We start from the raw sequence: 17,009 nt of genomic DNA, 5'->3' as shown, positions 1-17,009 counted from the left end.
AAATTTCCTTTCAGTTTTTTATTATGTTATGTTAGTCACTATGCAGCACATCATTAGTTTTGATGCAGTGTTCCAGCACTCATTGTTTACATATAACACCCAGGGTTCCATGCAATACATGGCCTCCTTCTTGTCCATCATCGGGCTGAGCCATTCCCCTAACCCCTACCCTCTAAAACCCTCAGATTGTTTCCTGGAGTCCACAATTCTCATGATTCCTCTCCCTTTCTGATCTGCGATCCCTTCACTCGTACATTCCTTCTCCTAATGTCCACTATAACATTCATGATATTCCAAAAGTGAGTTAAACCATACAATAATTGACTTTCTCTGCTTGACTTATTTCACACAGTATAATCTCCTCCAGTCCCGACCCCATTGATACAAAAGTTGGGTATTCATACTTTCTGATGGTTAAGTAATATCCCATTGTATACATGGACCACATCTTCTTTATCCATACATCTTATCTCGTTCCACTCTGGACATTGCTGTTATGAACATTGGGGTACAGATACCCTTCTTTTTGCTACATCTGTATCTTTGGTGTAAATACCTAGCAGAGCAATAAGAGTCACACAAATGGGATTGACTCCTTAATGTCCGTTTCTTCTGTTTTGCTGTTGGTGTAGAGAAATGCAACTGATTTCTGTGCATTGATTTTATATCCGGACACATTACTGAATTCCTGTATAAGTCCTAGCAGTTTTGGAGTGGAGTCTTTTGGGTTTTCCACATATAGTATCATATCATCTGCGAAGAGTGATAATTTGACTTCTTCTTTGGCGATTTGGATGCCTTTAATTTCCTTTTGTTGTATGATTGCTGAGGCTAGGACCTCTAGTACTATGTTGAATATCAGTGGTGATAATGGACATCCCTGCCGTGTTCCTGACCTTAGCGGAAAAGCTTTCAGTTTTTCTCCATTGAGAATGATATTTGTGGTGGGTTTTTCATAGATGGCTTTGATGATATTGAGGTATGTGCCCTCTATCCCTACACTTTGAAGAGTTTTGATCAGGAAGGGGTGCTGTACTTTTTCAAATGCTTTTTCAGCATCTATTGAGAGTATCATATGGTTCTTGTTCTTATTTTTATTGATGTGTTGTATCACATTGACTGATTTGCGGATATTGAACCAACCTTGCAGCCCTGGAATAAATCCCACTTGGTCGTGGTGAATAATCTTTTTAATGTACTGTTGAATCCTATTGGCTAGTATTTTGTTGAGTATTTTCGCATCTGTGTTCATCAAGGATATTGGTCTATAGCTCTCTTTTTTGGTGGGATCCTTGTCTGGTTTGGGGATCAAGGTGATGCTGGCCTCATAAAATGAGTTTGGAAGTTTTCCTTCCATTTCTATTTTTTGGAACAGTTTTAGGAGAATAGGAATTAGTTCTTCTTTAAATGTTTGGTAGAATTCCCCCGGGAAGCCGTCTGGCCCTGGGCTTTTGTTTGTTTGGAGATTTTTAATGACTGTTTCAATATCCTTACTGGTGATGGGTCTGTTCAGGTTTTCTATTTCTTCCTGGTTCAGTTGTGGTAGTTTATATGTTTCTAGGAATGCATCCATTTCTTCCAGATTGTCAAATTTATTGCCGTAGAGTTGCTCATAGTATGTTCTTATAATAGTTTGTATTTCTTTGGTGTTAGTCGTGATCTCTCCTCTTTCATTCATGATTTTATTTATTTGGGTCCTTTCTCTTTTCTTTTTGATAAGTCGGGCCAGGGGTTTATCAATTTTATTAATTCTTTCAAAGAACCAGCTCCTAGTTTCGTTGATTTGTTCTATTGTTTTTTTGGTTTCTATTTCATTGATTTCTGCTCTGATCTTTATGATTTCTCTTCTCCTGCTGGGCTTAGGGTTTCTTTCTTGTTCTTTCTCCAGCTCCTTTAGGTGTAGGGTTAGATTGTGTACCTGAGAACTTTCTTGTTTCTTGAAAAAGGCTTGTACCGCTATATATTTTCCTCTCAGTACTGCCTTTGTTGTGTCCCACAGATTTGAACTGTTGTATTTTCATTATCATTTGTTTCCATGATTTTTTTCAATTCTTTTTTAATTTCCTAGTTGACCTATTCATTCTTTAGAAGGATGCTGTTTAGTCTCCATGTATTTGGGTTCCTTCCAAACTTCCTTTTGTGGTTGAGTTCTAGCTTTAGAGCATTGTGGTCTGAAAATATGCAGGGAATGATCCCAATCTTTTGATACCGGTTGAGTCCTGATTTAGGACCAAGGATGTGATCTATTCTGGAGAATGTTCCATGTGCACTAGAGAAGAATGTGTATTCTGTTGCTTTGGGATGAAATGTTCTGAATATATCTGTGATGTCCATCTGGTCCAGTGTGTCGTTTAAGGCCTTTATTTCCTTGCTGATCTTTTGCTTGGATGATCTGTCCATTTCAGTGAGGGGAGTGTTAAAGTCCCCTACTATTATTGTATTATTGTTGATGTGTTTCTTTGATTTTGTTATTAATTGGTTTATATAGTTGGCTGCTCCCACGTTGGGGGCATAGATATTTAAAATTGTTAAATCTTCTTGTTGGACAGACCCTTTGAGTATGATATAGTGTCCTTCCTCATCTCTTATTATAGTCTTTGGCTTAAAATCTAATTGATCTGATATAAGGATTGCCACTCCTGCTTTCTTCTGATGTCCATTAGCATGGTAAATTCTTTTTACAATTGCACCCAAAACCATAAGATACCTAGGAATAAACCTAACCAAATAGACACAGAATCTATACTCAGAAAACTATAAAGTACTCATGAAAGAAATTGAGGAAGACACAAAGAAATGGAAAAATGTTCCATGCTCCCGGATTGGAAGAATAAATATTGTGAAAATGTCTATGCTACCTAAAGCAATCTACACATTTAATGCAATTCCTATCAAAGTACCATCCATCTTTTTCAAAGAAATGGAACAAATAATTCTAAAATTTATATGGAACCAGAAAAGACCTCGAATAGCTAAAGGGATATTGAAAAAGAAAGCCAACATTGGTGGCATCACAATCCCGGACTTCAAGCTCTATTACAAAGCTGTCATCATCAATACAGCATGGTACTGTCACAAAAACAGACACATAGATCAATGGAACAGAATAGAGAGCCCAGAAATAGACTCTCAACTCTATGGTCAACTAATCTTTGACAAAGCAGGAAAGAATGTCCAATGGAAAATAGACAGCCTCTTTAATAAATGGTGTTGTGAAAATTGGACAGCCACATGCAGAAAAATGAAATTGGACCATTTCCTTACACCACACACGAAAATAGACTCAAAATGGATGAAGGACCTCAATGTGAGAAAGGAATCCATCAAAATCCTGGAGGAGAACACAGGCAGCAACCTCTTCGACCTCTGCCGCAGCAACATCTTCCTAAAAACATCGCCAAAGGCAAGGGAAGCAAGGGCAAAACTGAACTATTGGGATTTCATCAAGATCAAAAGCTTTTGCACAGCAAAGGAAAGAGTTAACAAAATCAAAAGACAACTGACAGAATGGGAGAAGATATTTGCAAACAACATATCAGATAAAGGACTAGTGTCCAGAATCTATAAAGAACTTAGCAAACTCAACACCCAAATAACAAATAATCCAATCAAGAAATGGGCAGAGGACATGAACAGACATTTCTGCAAAGAATACATCCAGATGGCCAACAGACACATGAAAAAGTGCTCCATATCACTCGGCATCAGGGAAATACAAATCAAAACCACAATGTGATATCACCTCACACCAGTCAGAATGGCTAAAATCAACAAGTCCAGAAATGACAGATGCTGGTGAGGATGCGGAGAAAGGGGAACCCTCCTACACTGTTGGTGGGAATGCAAGCTGGTGCAACCTCTCTGGAAAACAGCATGGAGGTTCCTTAAAATGTTGAAAATAGAACTGCCCTATGACCCAGCAATTGCACTATTGGGTATTTACCCTAAAGATACAAACGTAGTGATCCAAAGGGGCACGTGTACTCGAATGTTTCTAGCAGCAATGTCCACAATAGCCAAACTATGGAAAGAACCTAGATGTCCATCAACAGATGAATGGATCAAGAAGAAGTGGTATATATACACAATGGAATACTATGCAGCCATCAAAAGAAATGAAATCTTGCCATTTGCGACAACATGGATGCAACTAGAGCGTATCATGCTTAGCGAAATAATTCAAGCGGAGAAAGACAACTATCATATGATCTCCCTGATATGAGGAAGTGGTGATGAAACATGGGGGCTTAAGTGGGTACGAGAAGAATAAATGAAAGAAGATGGGATTGGGAGGGAGACAAACCATAAGTGACTCTTAATCTCACAAAACAAACTGAAGGTTGCTGGGGGGAGGGGGTTTGGGAGAAGGGGGTGGTATTATGGACATTGGGGAGGGTATGTGTTTTGGTGAGTGCTGTGAAGTGTGTAAACCTGGTGATTCACAGACCTGTACCCCTGGGGATAAAAATATATGTTTATAATATTTTTAAAAAAAAAGAGTCACACAAATGTAAGACGCAAAGATGTGAGCAAAGCAGAAAACTCTGAAACCTTTGGAAAGATCAACAGTAAATTTGTGAAGAATGATAATAAAAAGAAGCATGGGTTTGTGGAAATAAATTAGTAAAGATATAAGGTTTGTTTGTAAAGCATCCGGGCTCTTAAAGTCCTAATCTGGTGCTAAGGACATCTCTCTCTTTCTGGTACAGAGAGGGAGCCTTTCCCATTTGACACTTATCTTCAGGTTCAGGGTGATGGGAACCTGAAAGGGTGCATGGGCCATCTCAAGTAATTTAATTCCAGAGGCACATGTGGGGTGACATGTCCTGCTTCCCTTTGCCATGTAATATTGGCGTAGAAACACTGCAGTAAATACTCCATGAGCCAGGACAGCATCCTCCCTGCAGGACAGGGTGCACCTTGACTGCACACGATTAATACATCCAGCTACATCTGTTCAGTCATCTCCCACCAAAATGACTGAGACGAGGAATGCCCAACAGAAGAAAACTACAGAGGATGGATCTTCTGCAACAGAGCTAATGGCTATCAACATAGACAATATTTCAGAAAGAGAATTAAGGCTAACAATTATCGAGGCAATAACTAGGTTGGAGAAAGCCATGGATGACCAAACGGAATTGATTAGGGCTAAACTGAAATGAAGAGAGATGATATTCACAATGTTAGGGCGGGGCTTAAAGCTACCAGGGAAGAGGTTCACAATCTCTCAATGAGTTCCAATCTAATCTAAACTGTCTCAAAGCTAGGGTAACTGAGACAGAAGATAGAATTAGTGATCCGGAAGACAAACAGATAGAGAGAAAGGATCAGGAGGAAGCCTGGGCAAGCAGCTTATAAAATATGGAAACAGAATGAGGGAAATAAATGATGCCATAAAACGTTCCAACGTCAGAATTATTGGAATCCCTGAAGGGGAGGAGAAAGAAAGAAGTCGAGAAGATATAGTGGAGCATGTCCTTCATGAAAATTTCCCAATCTCCTGAATGGAACCAGCGTTCATGTACTAGAGGCTGAACGGACTCCACCCAAGATTATACATTCCAAAAAAACATCACGACACCTGATAGTCAAATTGAGGAATTATAATTGTAGGTATAATCTCTTGAAAGCCGCCAGGGCAAAGAGGCTCCTTACTTACAGAGGGAAGCCCATCAGAATAAAGTCAGACCTGTCCACAGAGACCTGGCAAGCCAGAAGAGGCTGGCAAGATATATTCAAGGCACTCAATGAGAAGAACATGCAGCCAATAATACTTTATCCAGAAAGACTGACATTCAATATGGATGGAGAGATAAAGAGTTTCCAAGACAGGCAAGGCTTAAAAGACTATGCAACCACCAAGCCGACACTGCAGGAAATATTAAGGGGGGTTCTATAAAAGAGGAAAAATCCCAAGAATAGCATTGAACAGAAATATAGAGACAGTCTACAGAAAGAAAGACTTCAAAGGTAACTCGATGTCAATAAAAACGTATCTATCAATAATCACTCTCAAAGTGAATGGCCTAAATGCACCCATAAAACAGCACAGGTTTGCAGATTGGATAAAACGACAAGACCCATCCATATGTTGTCTAAAAGAGACCCATTTTGAACCTAAAGATACACTCAGACTGAAAGTGAAGGGATGGAGAAGCATTTTTCACGCCAATGGGCCTCAAAAGAAGGCTGGGGTAGTGATTATCATATCAGATAAATTAGATTTTAAACTAAAGACTATAGTCAGAGATACAGAAGGACACTACATAATCATTAAAGGGATGATCCACCAAGATGATCTAACAATTTTAAATATCTATGTCCCCAATATGGGAGCAGCAAATTACTTAAGAAAACTCTTAATCAAGATAAAGAGTCATTTTGATATGAATACACTAGTCGTAGGAGATCTTAACACGTCTCTCTCAGAAATAGACAGATCATTGAAGCAGAAAATCAAGAAAGAAACAAGAGCATTGAATGACACATTGGACCAGATGGACCTCATAGATATATGCAGAACATTCCACCCTAAAACAACAGAATACTCATTCTTCTCAAGTGCACATGGAACCTTCTCCAGAATAGACCACATACTGGGTCACAAATCAGGACTCAACTGATACCAAAAGACTGAGATGATTCCCTGCATATTCTCAGATCACAATGCTTTGAAACTGGAACTCAATCATAATGAAAAGTTCAGAAGGGACTCAAACACCTGGAAGCTAAAGGCCACCTTGCTTAAGAATGCTTGGATCAACCAGGAGATCAAAGAAGAACTGAAACAATTCATGGAAACCAATGAGAATGAAGACACTTCGGTCCAAAACCTATGGGACACAGGAAAGGCGGTCCTAAGGGGAAAATACACAGCCATCCAAGCCTGCCTCAAAAAAATGGAAAAATTCAGAACACGGCAGCTGTCTCTACACCTTAAAGAACTGGTGAAAATAAACTTTTGGGACTTCATCAAAATAAAAAGCTTCTGCACAGCAAAGGAAACAGTCAAGAAAACAAAGAGGCAACCCACGGAATGGGAGAAGATATTTGCAAATGACAGTACAGACAAAAGGTTGATATCCAGGATCTATAATGAACTCCTCAAACTCAACACACACGAAACAGGTAAACATATCAAAAAATGGGCAAAACATATGAAGAGATACTTCTCCAATGAAGACATACAAATGGCTATCAGACACATGGAAAAATGTTCATCATCACTAGCCCTCAGGGAGATTAAAATTAAAACCACATTGAGATATCACCTTACACCAGTTAGAATGGCCAAAATTAGCAATACAGGAAACAACATGTGTTGGAGGGGATGTGGAGAAAGGGGAACCCTCTTCCACTGTTGTTGGGAATGCAAGTCGGTGCAGCCTCTTTGGAGAACAGTGTGGAGATTCCTCAAGAAATTAAAAATAGAACTTCTCTATGTCCCTGCCATTGCACTACTGAGTATTTACCCCAAAGATACAGATGTAGTGAAAAGAAGTGCCATCTGTACCCCAATGTTTATAGCAGCAATGGCCATGGTCCCCAAACTATGGAAAGAACCAAGATGGCCTTCAATGGACAAATGGATAAGGAAGATGAGGTCCATATACACTATGAAAAATTTTTTTAAATGTGTATTCCAGGGTTGGCTGTTTTCCATTTTTCCACATCATCAACAATACTTGGTCCATTCTCATGTCCTTTGTTTTTGTTTTTTTGGCTTTTTTCATAGACTTGTTAAGAGTTGTGGGGTGCTATCTCACTGGTGGAGGGTTGGGTTTCACTGATGATTAGTGACGTTTATCACTGATAGACATTTGGTTGTATTCTTTCCCTAAGATTTTTTTTTTTTTTATGAGGGACAGACAGCATTTCATCAAGTGCTCAGAGGTGCAGAAAGAGAGGGAGAAACAGATTCATAGGGGATGGCAGAGCCAATGTGCGACTCAATTCCAGGTCATAATTTGAGCTGAAGTCAGATAATTAATAAACTGAGTCACCTAGAAGCGACCATTTTTTAAATATTCTATAGAGAAATGAATATGGAAGACCTTGGCCCAAGTTTTTTGAAATATATTATTTATATATGTGAAAGAAAGAAAGCATGAAAAGAGGAGCAGATGGAGAAGAGAGAAAATGTCCAATAGATTCCCAATGAACACAGAGCCTGTGACAGGGCGCAATCCCAGGACCTTTGTCATTACCTGATCAGAAATCAAAAGTTGGACTCATAATCTACTGAGTCATTCAGATGCCCCATCCTTGCCCGAATTTTTTAATCTTGTGATTCGTTAATTTTTATTTATGTGTTTTTGATAGTTTCTGTTGAGGTTAAGGAGTCACTTCTGTATTTTGAATGTTAACTCATTCTCAATATTTGGTTGAGCACCGTCTCCCATTTCATAGGCTGCCTTCTTGCGCTGTCAACATTTTTCTGCACACTTTGTAGTTTGATGTAGTCTCACCTGTCTGTCTTTGCTCGTTTCCTGTGATTTCCCTTTTATAACAAATAAACCATAGCTGAGCAAATGTCATGATGTTTGTTCCCCTTTGTTTTCTTTTCTTTCTTTCTTTCTTTATTTCTTTCTTAATTTATTTATTTAAATTCAAGCTAGTTAACATACAGTGAATTATTAATTTGAGGGGTGGTATTTAGTGATTCATTAGTTGTGTATAACACCCAGTGCTCATTACATGATATGTCCTCCCTAATGCCCATCACCCGGTTATCCATTCTCCCCACCCACATCCCCTCTAGCAACCCTCAGTTCTCTATAGTTGAGTCTCTTATGTTTTTGTTTTTTTCTTTTTTATTTCTTTTCAGCATAACAGTATTCATTGTTTTTTTACCACACCCAGTGCTCCATGCAATATGTGCCCTCCCCATTGTGGGGGTTTTGGGGTCAGGTTTTTTGCTTAAGTCTTTAATTCACTGTGAGATTTCCTGGATCTATATATCTGTATGTTATAAGATAAGGATCCAATATCATGATTTTGCATGTGGATGTCCAACACCATTTGTTATAGACACTATCCTATCCCCATTGTGTTTTCTTAAATAATTTTTGGGGAATATGCTGGCTGTATATGAACACTTTCACTTCTTATCTCCATAATCCACTGCACTGCCTATGAGTATGATTGTATGCTAGTCATAGACCATTGTAGTTAATATACCTCTGCACTATATTTATAAAGAAGGAATATTATGTCCCCAGGAGTCTCATGATTGTGTTGTCATAGCCATGTACTTTGTATTTCTATATGTTTAAGGAATATTTTCTATTTCTGTAAAGACCATTGGTATATTTAATGATTTAATTAACATTAAAATTATTAGAAGAGAAAAAAACAAATTGAAACTATGCAAATACTAAATCAGGGAGATTGAAATTGGTATTTTGAAGAGACAAATGCAATTTAAAATCATAGGTAGACTAGAAAAATAGGTAAACCTCAAATAAATACAAGAGTTCAAAGAGAAGTAGCTGACACCAAATAATGAAAAGGAACAAGAAGAAAATACTAAGATATTTACAGAGCAACATTGGAATAACAAAGGGCAAATTAGAAAATTTCTAGGTTTATCAATATACCAAGACTGTTTCATGAAGAAATAGAAAACGAACAGAAAACAAACAAACAAACAAACAAAACTAATAAGAAGACCAAATTCATTGCTGCTATAAACATTGGGGTACAGATGGCCCTTCTTTTTACTACATCTGTGTCTTTGGGGACTCTGAAAAACAATCTGAGGGGTTTGAAGCAGCAGGGGTTGGGAGGTTGGGGGAACCAGGTGGTGGGCATAAGGGCACGGATTGCATAGAGCACTGGGTGTGGTGCAAAAACAATGAATACTGTTATGCTGAAAATAAAATAAATATTAAATAAGACCAAATTCATAATCTAAAGCCTTCTGCCTCAAAAACAAAAACAAAAACAAATCAAAAGTGAAAAACAGATAAAGATCCGTCCAGGATCAGATTGTTTTACCTATGAAGTACACCAAATATTTAACCAAGAATAAATGCCAATATTTCTCAGTCTCTTCCAAATAAAACTGACAGGAAACTAATATGTCCAAATTCATTCTATAAAGCCAGCATTACACCAACAACAAAGCCAGGCAAGGACTCCTCAAGACCTGAAAACTCAGGCCAATATCTCACATGAACACGCCTGTAAAAGTCCAGCCATACTGAATGCAAAGTACATTGAAAGATCATACATGATGACCTAGTTTCCGAATCATCCTTCAGAAACAAAGATCACTCAACATACATAGATCAATAAATGGGACACTCTGCATTAAGACAGGGAAGGATTGGATCTACATAATGCTCTCCGCTGATGCCTAAAACTACCTGAGAAATTTCAACGCATGTTCATTAGAATATCTCAACAATTGAGGAACAGATGGAAATTACTCCACTTGATCATGGTTATAGATGAAAAACCCACACTTTACATCATATTAAACAGTGAAAACCTGAAGCCTTTCCTGTCACATCAGGAGACAGGCAAGGATGCTCACTCCTACCATAAGTATTCAACATGGTATCATGAAGGAGAATAAGATGTACAATTCCAAATATCTCATCTGATCCCTGAGTTACTGTGAACTGAAGTCATTTGAGAACCTGCCAGTGGAAGGACATTCTGAGCCTTCTTTGTCCTCCTGACAGCAGGAAATCAGTCTCCTGTGGGAAAGCTCCCTTCCCTGTACAAGGAGGGGAGAACCATGCCCAGGACCAGAATATGGAACTTAGGGCCCAGAAGACTATGCAAACAAACGTTGTTGGTTCTTCACTAATTTACTGACCCAAATACTTGCCTTCAATCTTTGCAAATCCAATCTTTTGTTATCTAAGTGGCACAAGTGCTGTCTACTTTGGTCGTTTTCTGAGTTCATATTTTAGGGATCTGATGCATGTGCAAAATGAAATTCATTTTCCCCTTACATCTGTCCTGCATCTACTGAATATTTAGACCCAACAAAGAACCCAGAAGATAAGAAGGGAAACTCTTCTACATTGACAACTGGAAGACCTACCAAGAGAAATTAGCCAATAAAAAAATAAATATATTGAAATCAGTAACAGGAAGAATGATTCTTTGTTTGCATATGATATGTGTGTTTTTTTCCATATTCATTATTTTTAATGTCCAGCATTGATATGTGTGTTTTTTAAAGATTTTATTTATTTATTTGTCAGAGAGAGATAGAACAAGAGAGCTATCACAAGCAGGGAGAAAAGCAGGCAGAAGAAGAAGGGTCCCTGCTGAGCAAGGAACCTGATGTGGGACTCTATACCAGCACCCTGGGATCATGAGCTGAGCTGGAGGCAGAGGCTTAAGGATGGAGCCACCCAGGGGTCCCCGCATATGACATGTTCTTACGCAAACACTACAAATGCCACACACAGAGAGACAAAAATCTTTGAACTAAACAAAGATATCTGGGAAACTCCAGGATAGAAAATCAACGTACAAAATAAAGCTATGTCTCCACACAATAACAACAAATATCTAAAAAAAATAAAATTAATAAAATCATTCTATATACACTGACACAGGAAATAAAATATTTTGGGTTAACATTCAACAAGGAGTTTAGATACTGTACACTAAAAATGACCTACATTGATGAAAGACTTTTAAAAGTGCATACAGAAATGGAAAGATAACTGTGTTCACAGATTAGAAAACTTCCTCTAGTCACAGTGCCATCCAAACAAAGTGATCTTCAAATGTAATGCAATCTTTGCTTTATTAACTAGTAAAGGAATGAATCTAAGCCTGGAGCTTGCTATATAGTCAGAAGACATGCAAATAGGGCCCTCCTTTGCTGATTAAAAGATCCCAGCCAGAAACCTGTAGCTGGGAGAGGAGACACTCCCCGGGATTCCCAGGTGTTCCCATTCAGTGATTAGGACAGAACATAGACAACTCATCATGGAGTTTGTGCTTGGCTGGCTTTTCCTTTTTGTTCTTTTTTTAAAAGTTTTATTATTTTTTAAATTATTTTATAAACATATAATGTATTTTTATCCCCAGGGGTACAGGACTGTGAATTGCCAGGTTTACACTTTTCACAGCACTCACCATAGCACATACCCTCCCCAATGTCCATAACCCCACCACCCTCTCCCAACTCCCCTCCCCCAGCAACCCTCAGTTTGTTTTGTGAGGTTAAAAGTCCCTTATGGTTTGTCTCCCTCCCAATCCCATCTTGTTTCATTTATTCTTTTCCTACCCCCCAAGTCCCCCAAGTTCCCTCACAACTTCCTTACATCAGGGAGATCATATATAATTGTCTTTCTCTGATTGCCTTATTTCACTAAGCATGATACCCTCTAGTTCCATCCATGTCATCACACATAGCAAGATTTCATTTCTTGCAAAGGTATATATATATATATATATATACCACACCTTCTTTGTCCATTCATCTGTTGATGGACATATAGGTTCTTCCCATAGTTCAGCTATTGTAGACATTGCTGCTATAAAAATTCAGGTGCATGTGTCCCTTCAGATCATTACATTTGTATCTTTAGTGTAAATACCCAGTAGTGCAATTCCTGGGTCATAGGGTAGCTCTATTTTCAGCTTTTTGAGGAATCTCCATGCTGTTTTCCAGAGTGGTTGCACCAGCTTGCATTCCCACCAACAGTGTAGGATGGTTCCCCTTTCTCCGCATCCTCGCCAGCATCTGTCATTTCCTGAGTTGTTAATTTGAGCCATTCTGACTGGTATAAGGTGATATCTCATTGTGGTTTTGATTTGTATTTCCCTGATGCCCATGGATGTGGAGAATTTTTTCATGTGTCTGTTGGCCATCTGGATGTCTTCTTTGCAGAAATGTCTGTTCTGTCCATTTCTTGATTGGATTATTTGTTCTTTGGGTGTTGAGTTTGCTGAGCCCTTTATAGATTTTGGATATTAGTCCTTTATCTGATATGTTGTTTGCAAATATTTTCTACCATTGTGTCAATTGTCTTTGAGGAAGACACAAAGAAATAGAAAAATGTTCCATGTGCATGGATTGGAAGAACAAATGTTGTGAAAATGTCTATATTACCTAAAGCAAACTACACATTTAATGCAATCCCTATCAAAATCCAATCCTTTTTTTTTTTTTTTTTTAAAGAAATGGAACAAATAATTCTAAAATGTCTATGGAACCAGAAAAGACCTCGAATAGCCAAAGCAGTATTGAAAAAGAAGCAAGTTGGTGGCATCACAATTCCAGACTTCAAGCTCTATTACAAAGCTGTCATCATCAAGGCAGTGTTTCACTGGCACAAAAACAAACAATCGATCAATGGAACAGAATAGAAAGCCCAGAAATATATCCTCAACTCTATGGTTAACTAATCTTGGAAAAAGCAGGAAGGAATGTCCAATGGAAAAAAGACAGTCTCTTCAAAAAATGGTGTTGGGAAAATTGGACAGCCACGTGAAGAAAAATGAAATTGGACCATTTCCTTACACCACACCCGAAAATAGACTCAAAATGGATGAAGGACCTCAATGTGACAAAGGAATCCTTCAAAATCCTTAAGAACACAGGCGGCAACCACTTCAGCCTCAGCCATAAAACATCTTCCTAGGAACATCACCAAAGGCAAGGAAGCAAGGGGAAAAATGAACTATTGAGACTTCATCAAGATCAAAAGCTTTTGCATAGCAAAGGAAACAGTTAACAAATCCTTTTTTGCTCTTTTAAAAGGTAATTTATGGAGATTAATGGACATTAAGTATGCAAGTGTATGTGTGTGAGGGAAACAGTGGGTATGTGACAGTTTCCAGACTAGGATGTCTTCTGTTTGCAGGTGTCCAGTGTGAGGTGCAGCTGGTGGAGTCTGGAGGAGACCTGGTGAAGCCTGGGGGGATCCCTGAGTCTCTCTGTGCAGCCTCTGGATTCACCTTCAGTAGATACTTTATGAACTGGGTCCGCCAGACTCCAAGGAATGGGCTGCAGAGGGTCCCAGATATTAGCAATGATGGAAGTAGCACAAGCTACACAGACTTTGTGAAGGGCCGATTCACCATCCCCAGAAACAATGGCAAGAACATGCTGTATCTGCAGATGAACAGCCTGAGAGCTGAGGACACAGCTGTGTATTACTGGGTGAGAGACACAGGGAGGGGACCTCAGTTTGAGCCCAGAGACAAACCTCACTGTAGGACAGGATCTGGACCACCAGGGGGTGCACAACACTCACGAATTCTATCTTTAGAATTTAGCCAAGAGCAGCTGCAGATGGTGGTTATGAGCAGGTTTCCTGTCAGGGTCTGGGGCCTCCTCTCCATAGAGCAGTTTCCCCGCAGGAAGCCTCTCTGGACACATGATTCTGTGCTTACTTCTTCACTCTCTGACTTAGAAAATTTGTTCTAATGGGAAAACAACTACACACACACACACACACACACACACACACACAAATAGATATAAGTACACAAAATACAGAGTCAGTTACATTGTTTATTCCCATCCCTAAGTACCAAAGGATTACAAATATTCTGGTGCTCATCAACTGAACCTTTACAAGAATCCCAGCAGCACTCAGTATGCATCCCATGTCCACCCAGCTCACAGTGCAAACTTGCTAGCAGGAACATCCATGCTGGACATGAGGATACAGAGACATCGAAAATACAAAGCAATAGAAGAACGGCCGACCCATAATAGGGTCACTGTCTTGAACCATGCTCACAGCATCAGTCTGATAAAACACAGATGGGGAGACAAGATGGCAGGGAAGTAGGAGGAGGCACCCATTCAACCTGCACCCTAAGTGAGCTGATTACCTTCCAAAGAACTCCAATCACCCTCGAAATCAGCCTGACATCAGAATTATACACGTCTGGATCTCTACTGGAGCAGAAGACTCCAGTGGGCAGGTAAAGCGGAGTGGGAAAGTCAGACTGATATCTGAAGATAAACAAAAGGGGGAGGGAGCCACCAGAGGCAACCCATTGGAAAGTAGTATCCCAATACAGGAGTGCCCTGCGCCTGGGGACCAGCATTAACTCCGTAGTCTGGTAGAAAGCACTCAAAAAGAGCAAAGGATCACGGAAGGAAATTGCGGGAATCTCGGGGTGTTAGGGTCCGGGCTTAAGTCCCCAGACCCAGGACAGCCACCCCTGGTGCAGAGCCAGAGAAAGTGGGGCAGAGAAACCAGGACTCAGTCCCTGAAGCACCAGCACGCCTGAGAGTGCTTGACGCCCAGCTCCCATGAGGGGCTGGGAGCCTCGCCAGCCAACAGAAGCACAGCCTTTTTGCAGCCCCTACTCCAGTGCCCTTCCATGCCATTAGAGTCCCAGTCATGTCCCGTGCCCTCCCCTGAGTGAGGTGCACACAAACACCAGCCTGGTGCTCTCAGACCAGAAAAACCAGGCACTCCCAGCCAGGGCCAGCAGGAAAATCTCAGTGTGTGATCGCTGCTTGGAACTTCTGTGGCATTCTGGAGCTGCCCAGACAGCCACCACTGCCATGGTTTTGGGAACAAGCAAAAAATCCTGAGTCCCCAGGGACCGCGACTGGGAACCTGCTCTGCCAGCAGCCAAGGGGGGATTTATATGGGATCTGCAGCCAGACTGAGGATTCTCTCTGAGAGGGAGGTCAGGGTGTAGTTTGCTTTCCTCTAAACATACAAAAACATCAAAAGCAGTCAAGGTGAGAGAGAAAAACAAAAGTGAACATATATAAAAACCTCCAGAGAACAAAAGGCTGAAAAAACCAGTTTCCTCAGAGCCCACCCCCTTGAGGGGGGTGGAAGGACTTAGCTGAGAGAACTTCTGGGACTGAAAACCCACGTGGCAGTCCCCTCCCCCAGAATACCAATCCGGAAAGGAAAAAAGAAAAAAAAAAAAAAGGACAACAAGAGAACAACCACCACTACTTCATAGGACAATTTTTATTATTAATTCAATCCCACTATTCTGGCTCATTTTTTATATAGTTAATTTTTATTATTATATAGATAATTTTTTAACCTATTTACCATCACAGTGAGATGTCCAGTACATCAAATTCCATAATAGCCTTCTAACCTGAACTTTTTGATACCTACACCTGTGTTTTCCTTTTGCATTTCTCTTTTTTAAATTTCTTTTTTTTAATTTTAGTTTAGTTCAGTTTATTCCTTTTTTTAATTTTTATTTTCTAATATTCATATAGAGTTAAACTTCAAGGTAATCCCATTTCCCCAATCAATACTACGCCTATAGGTAAACCAATTTTTAATCCCCTTTATCTTAGGAAAGCTGAGTCCTTTAACAAAGATATCAAGATACATCCAGGAAGAATCAAAACAACCTTCCTCCCCCACACTGAGAATTTACAACCACTCTCCCATCTTTTTCTTCCACCAGTATTTCTGTGTTTTTGTGTTTGTCCTGATAGTATATAAATCTTACACTCAGGGTTCTTTTTGACGAGGTTCTTCCTTTATTTGCATATATATATGCAAATATATATATATATATATATACATATATATACATATATACATATGTATATACATACATATATATATACATATATATATACATATATACATACATATATATATACATATATATGTATGTATATATGTATATACATATATCCCTTGTCATATACTTTTATCAGTCTTTTCATTTGTTTGTGTCTGTTTGTATACCTCATAAATCTTACCTTGGGGCCCATTTGGGCTAAACCGTCTCTTATCTCACCTTTCTTTCCTGTCTCTCTCCCTTTCTCTTTTTTTCTTTTCATTTTCTTTTTCCTCTCATTTGGGTGGGGAACCCTGATTGCTCAGAAGCGTTCCAGGGTGCATCTTGACTGCACCACAGTCTATACAACCAGCTACACCCATTCAGCCATCTCTCACCAAAATGACTAGGAGGAGGAATGCCCAACAGAAGAAAAATACAGAGGATGGACCTTCTACAACAGAGCTAACGGCTATCAACATAGACAATATGTTGGAAAGAGAATTCAGGCTAAC

General features: G+C 39.4%; 1 gene segment (V, D, J or C); it reads left to right on the top strand.

The window, feature by feature from the left end:
- Positions 1–13,734: 13,734 nt before the first annotated feature.
- LOC131835185 (immunoglobulin heavy variable 3-74-like) lies at positions 13,735–16,808 on the top strand (the record flags this gene model as incomplete). The annotated part of the segment is given in 3 exon segments: positions 13,735–13,744; positions 13,848–14,163; positions 16,772–16,808. Coding segments are annotated over 3 exon segments (363 nt in total), but the record flags the coding sequence as incomplete, so codon positions are not given.
- Positions 16,809–17,009: the final 201 nt, after the last annotated feature.

Source organism: Mustela lutreola, chromosome 7 (assembly GCF_030435805.1).
Source record: "Mustela lutreola isolate mMusLut2 chromosome 7, mMusLut2.pri, whole genome shotgun sequence".
NCBI lineage: Eukaryota > Metazoa > Chordata > Mammalia > Carnivora > Mustelidae > Mustela > Mustela lutreola.
Note: the sequence above shows the minus strand (reverse complement) of the source record. Positions and strands in the feature narration are given on the sequence as shown.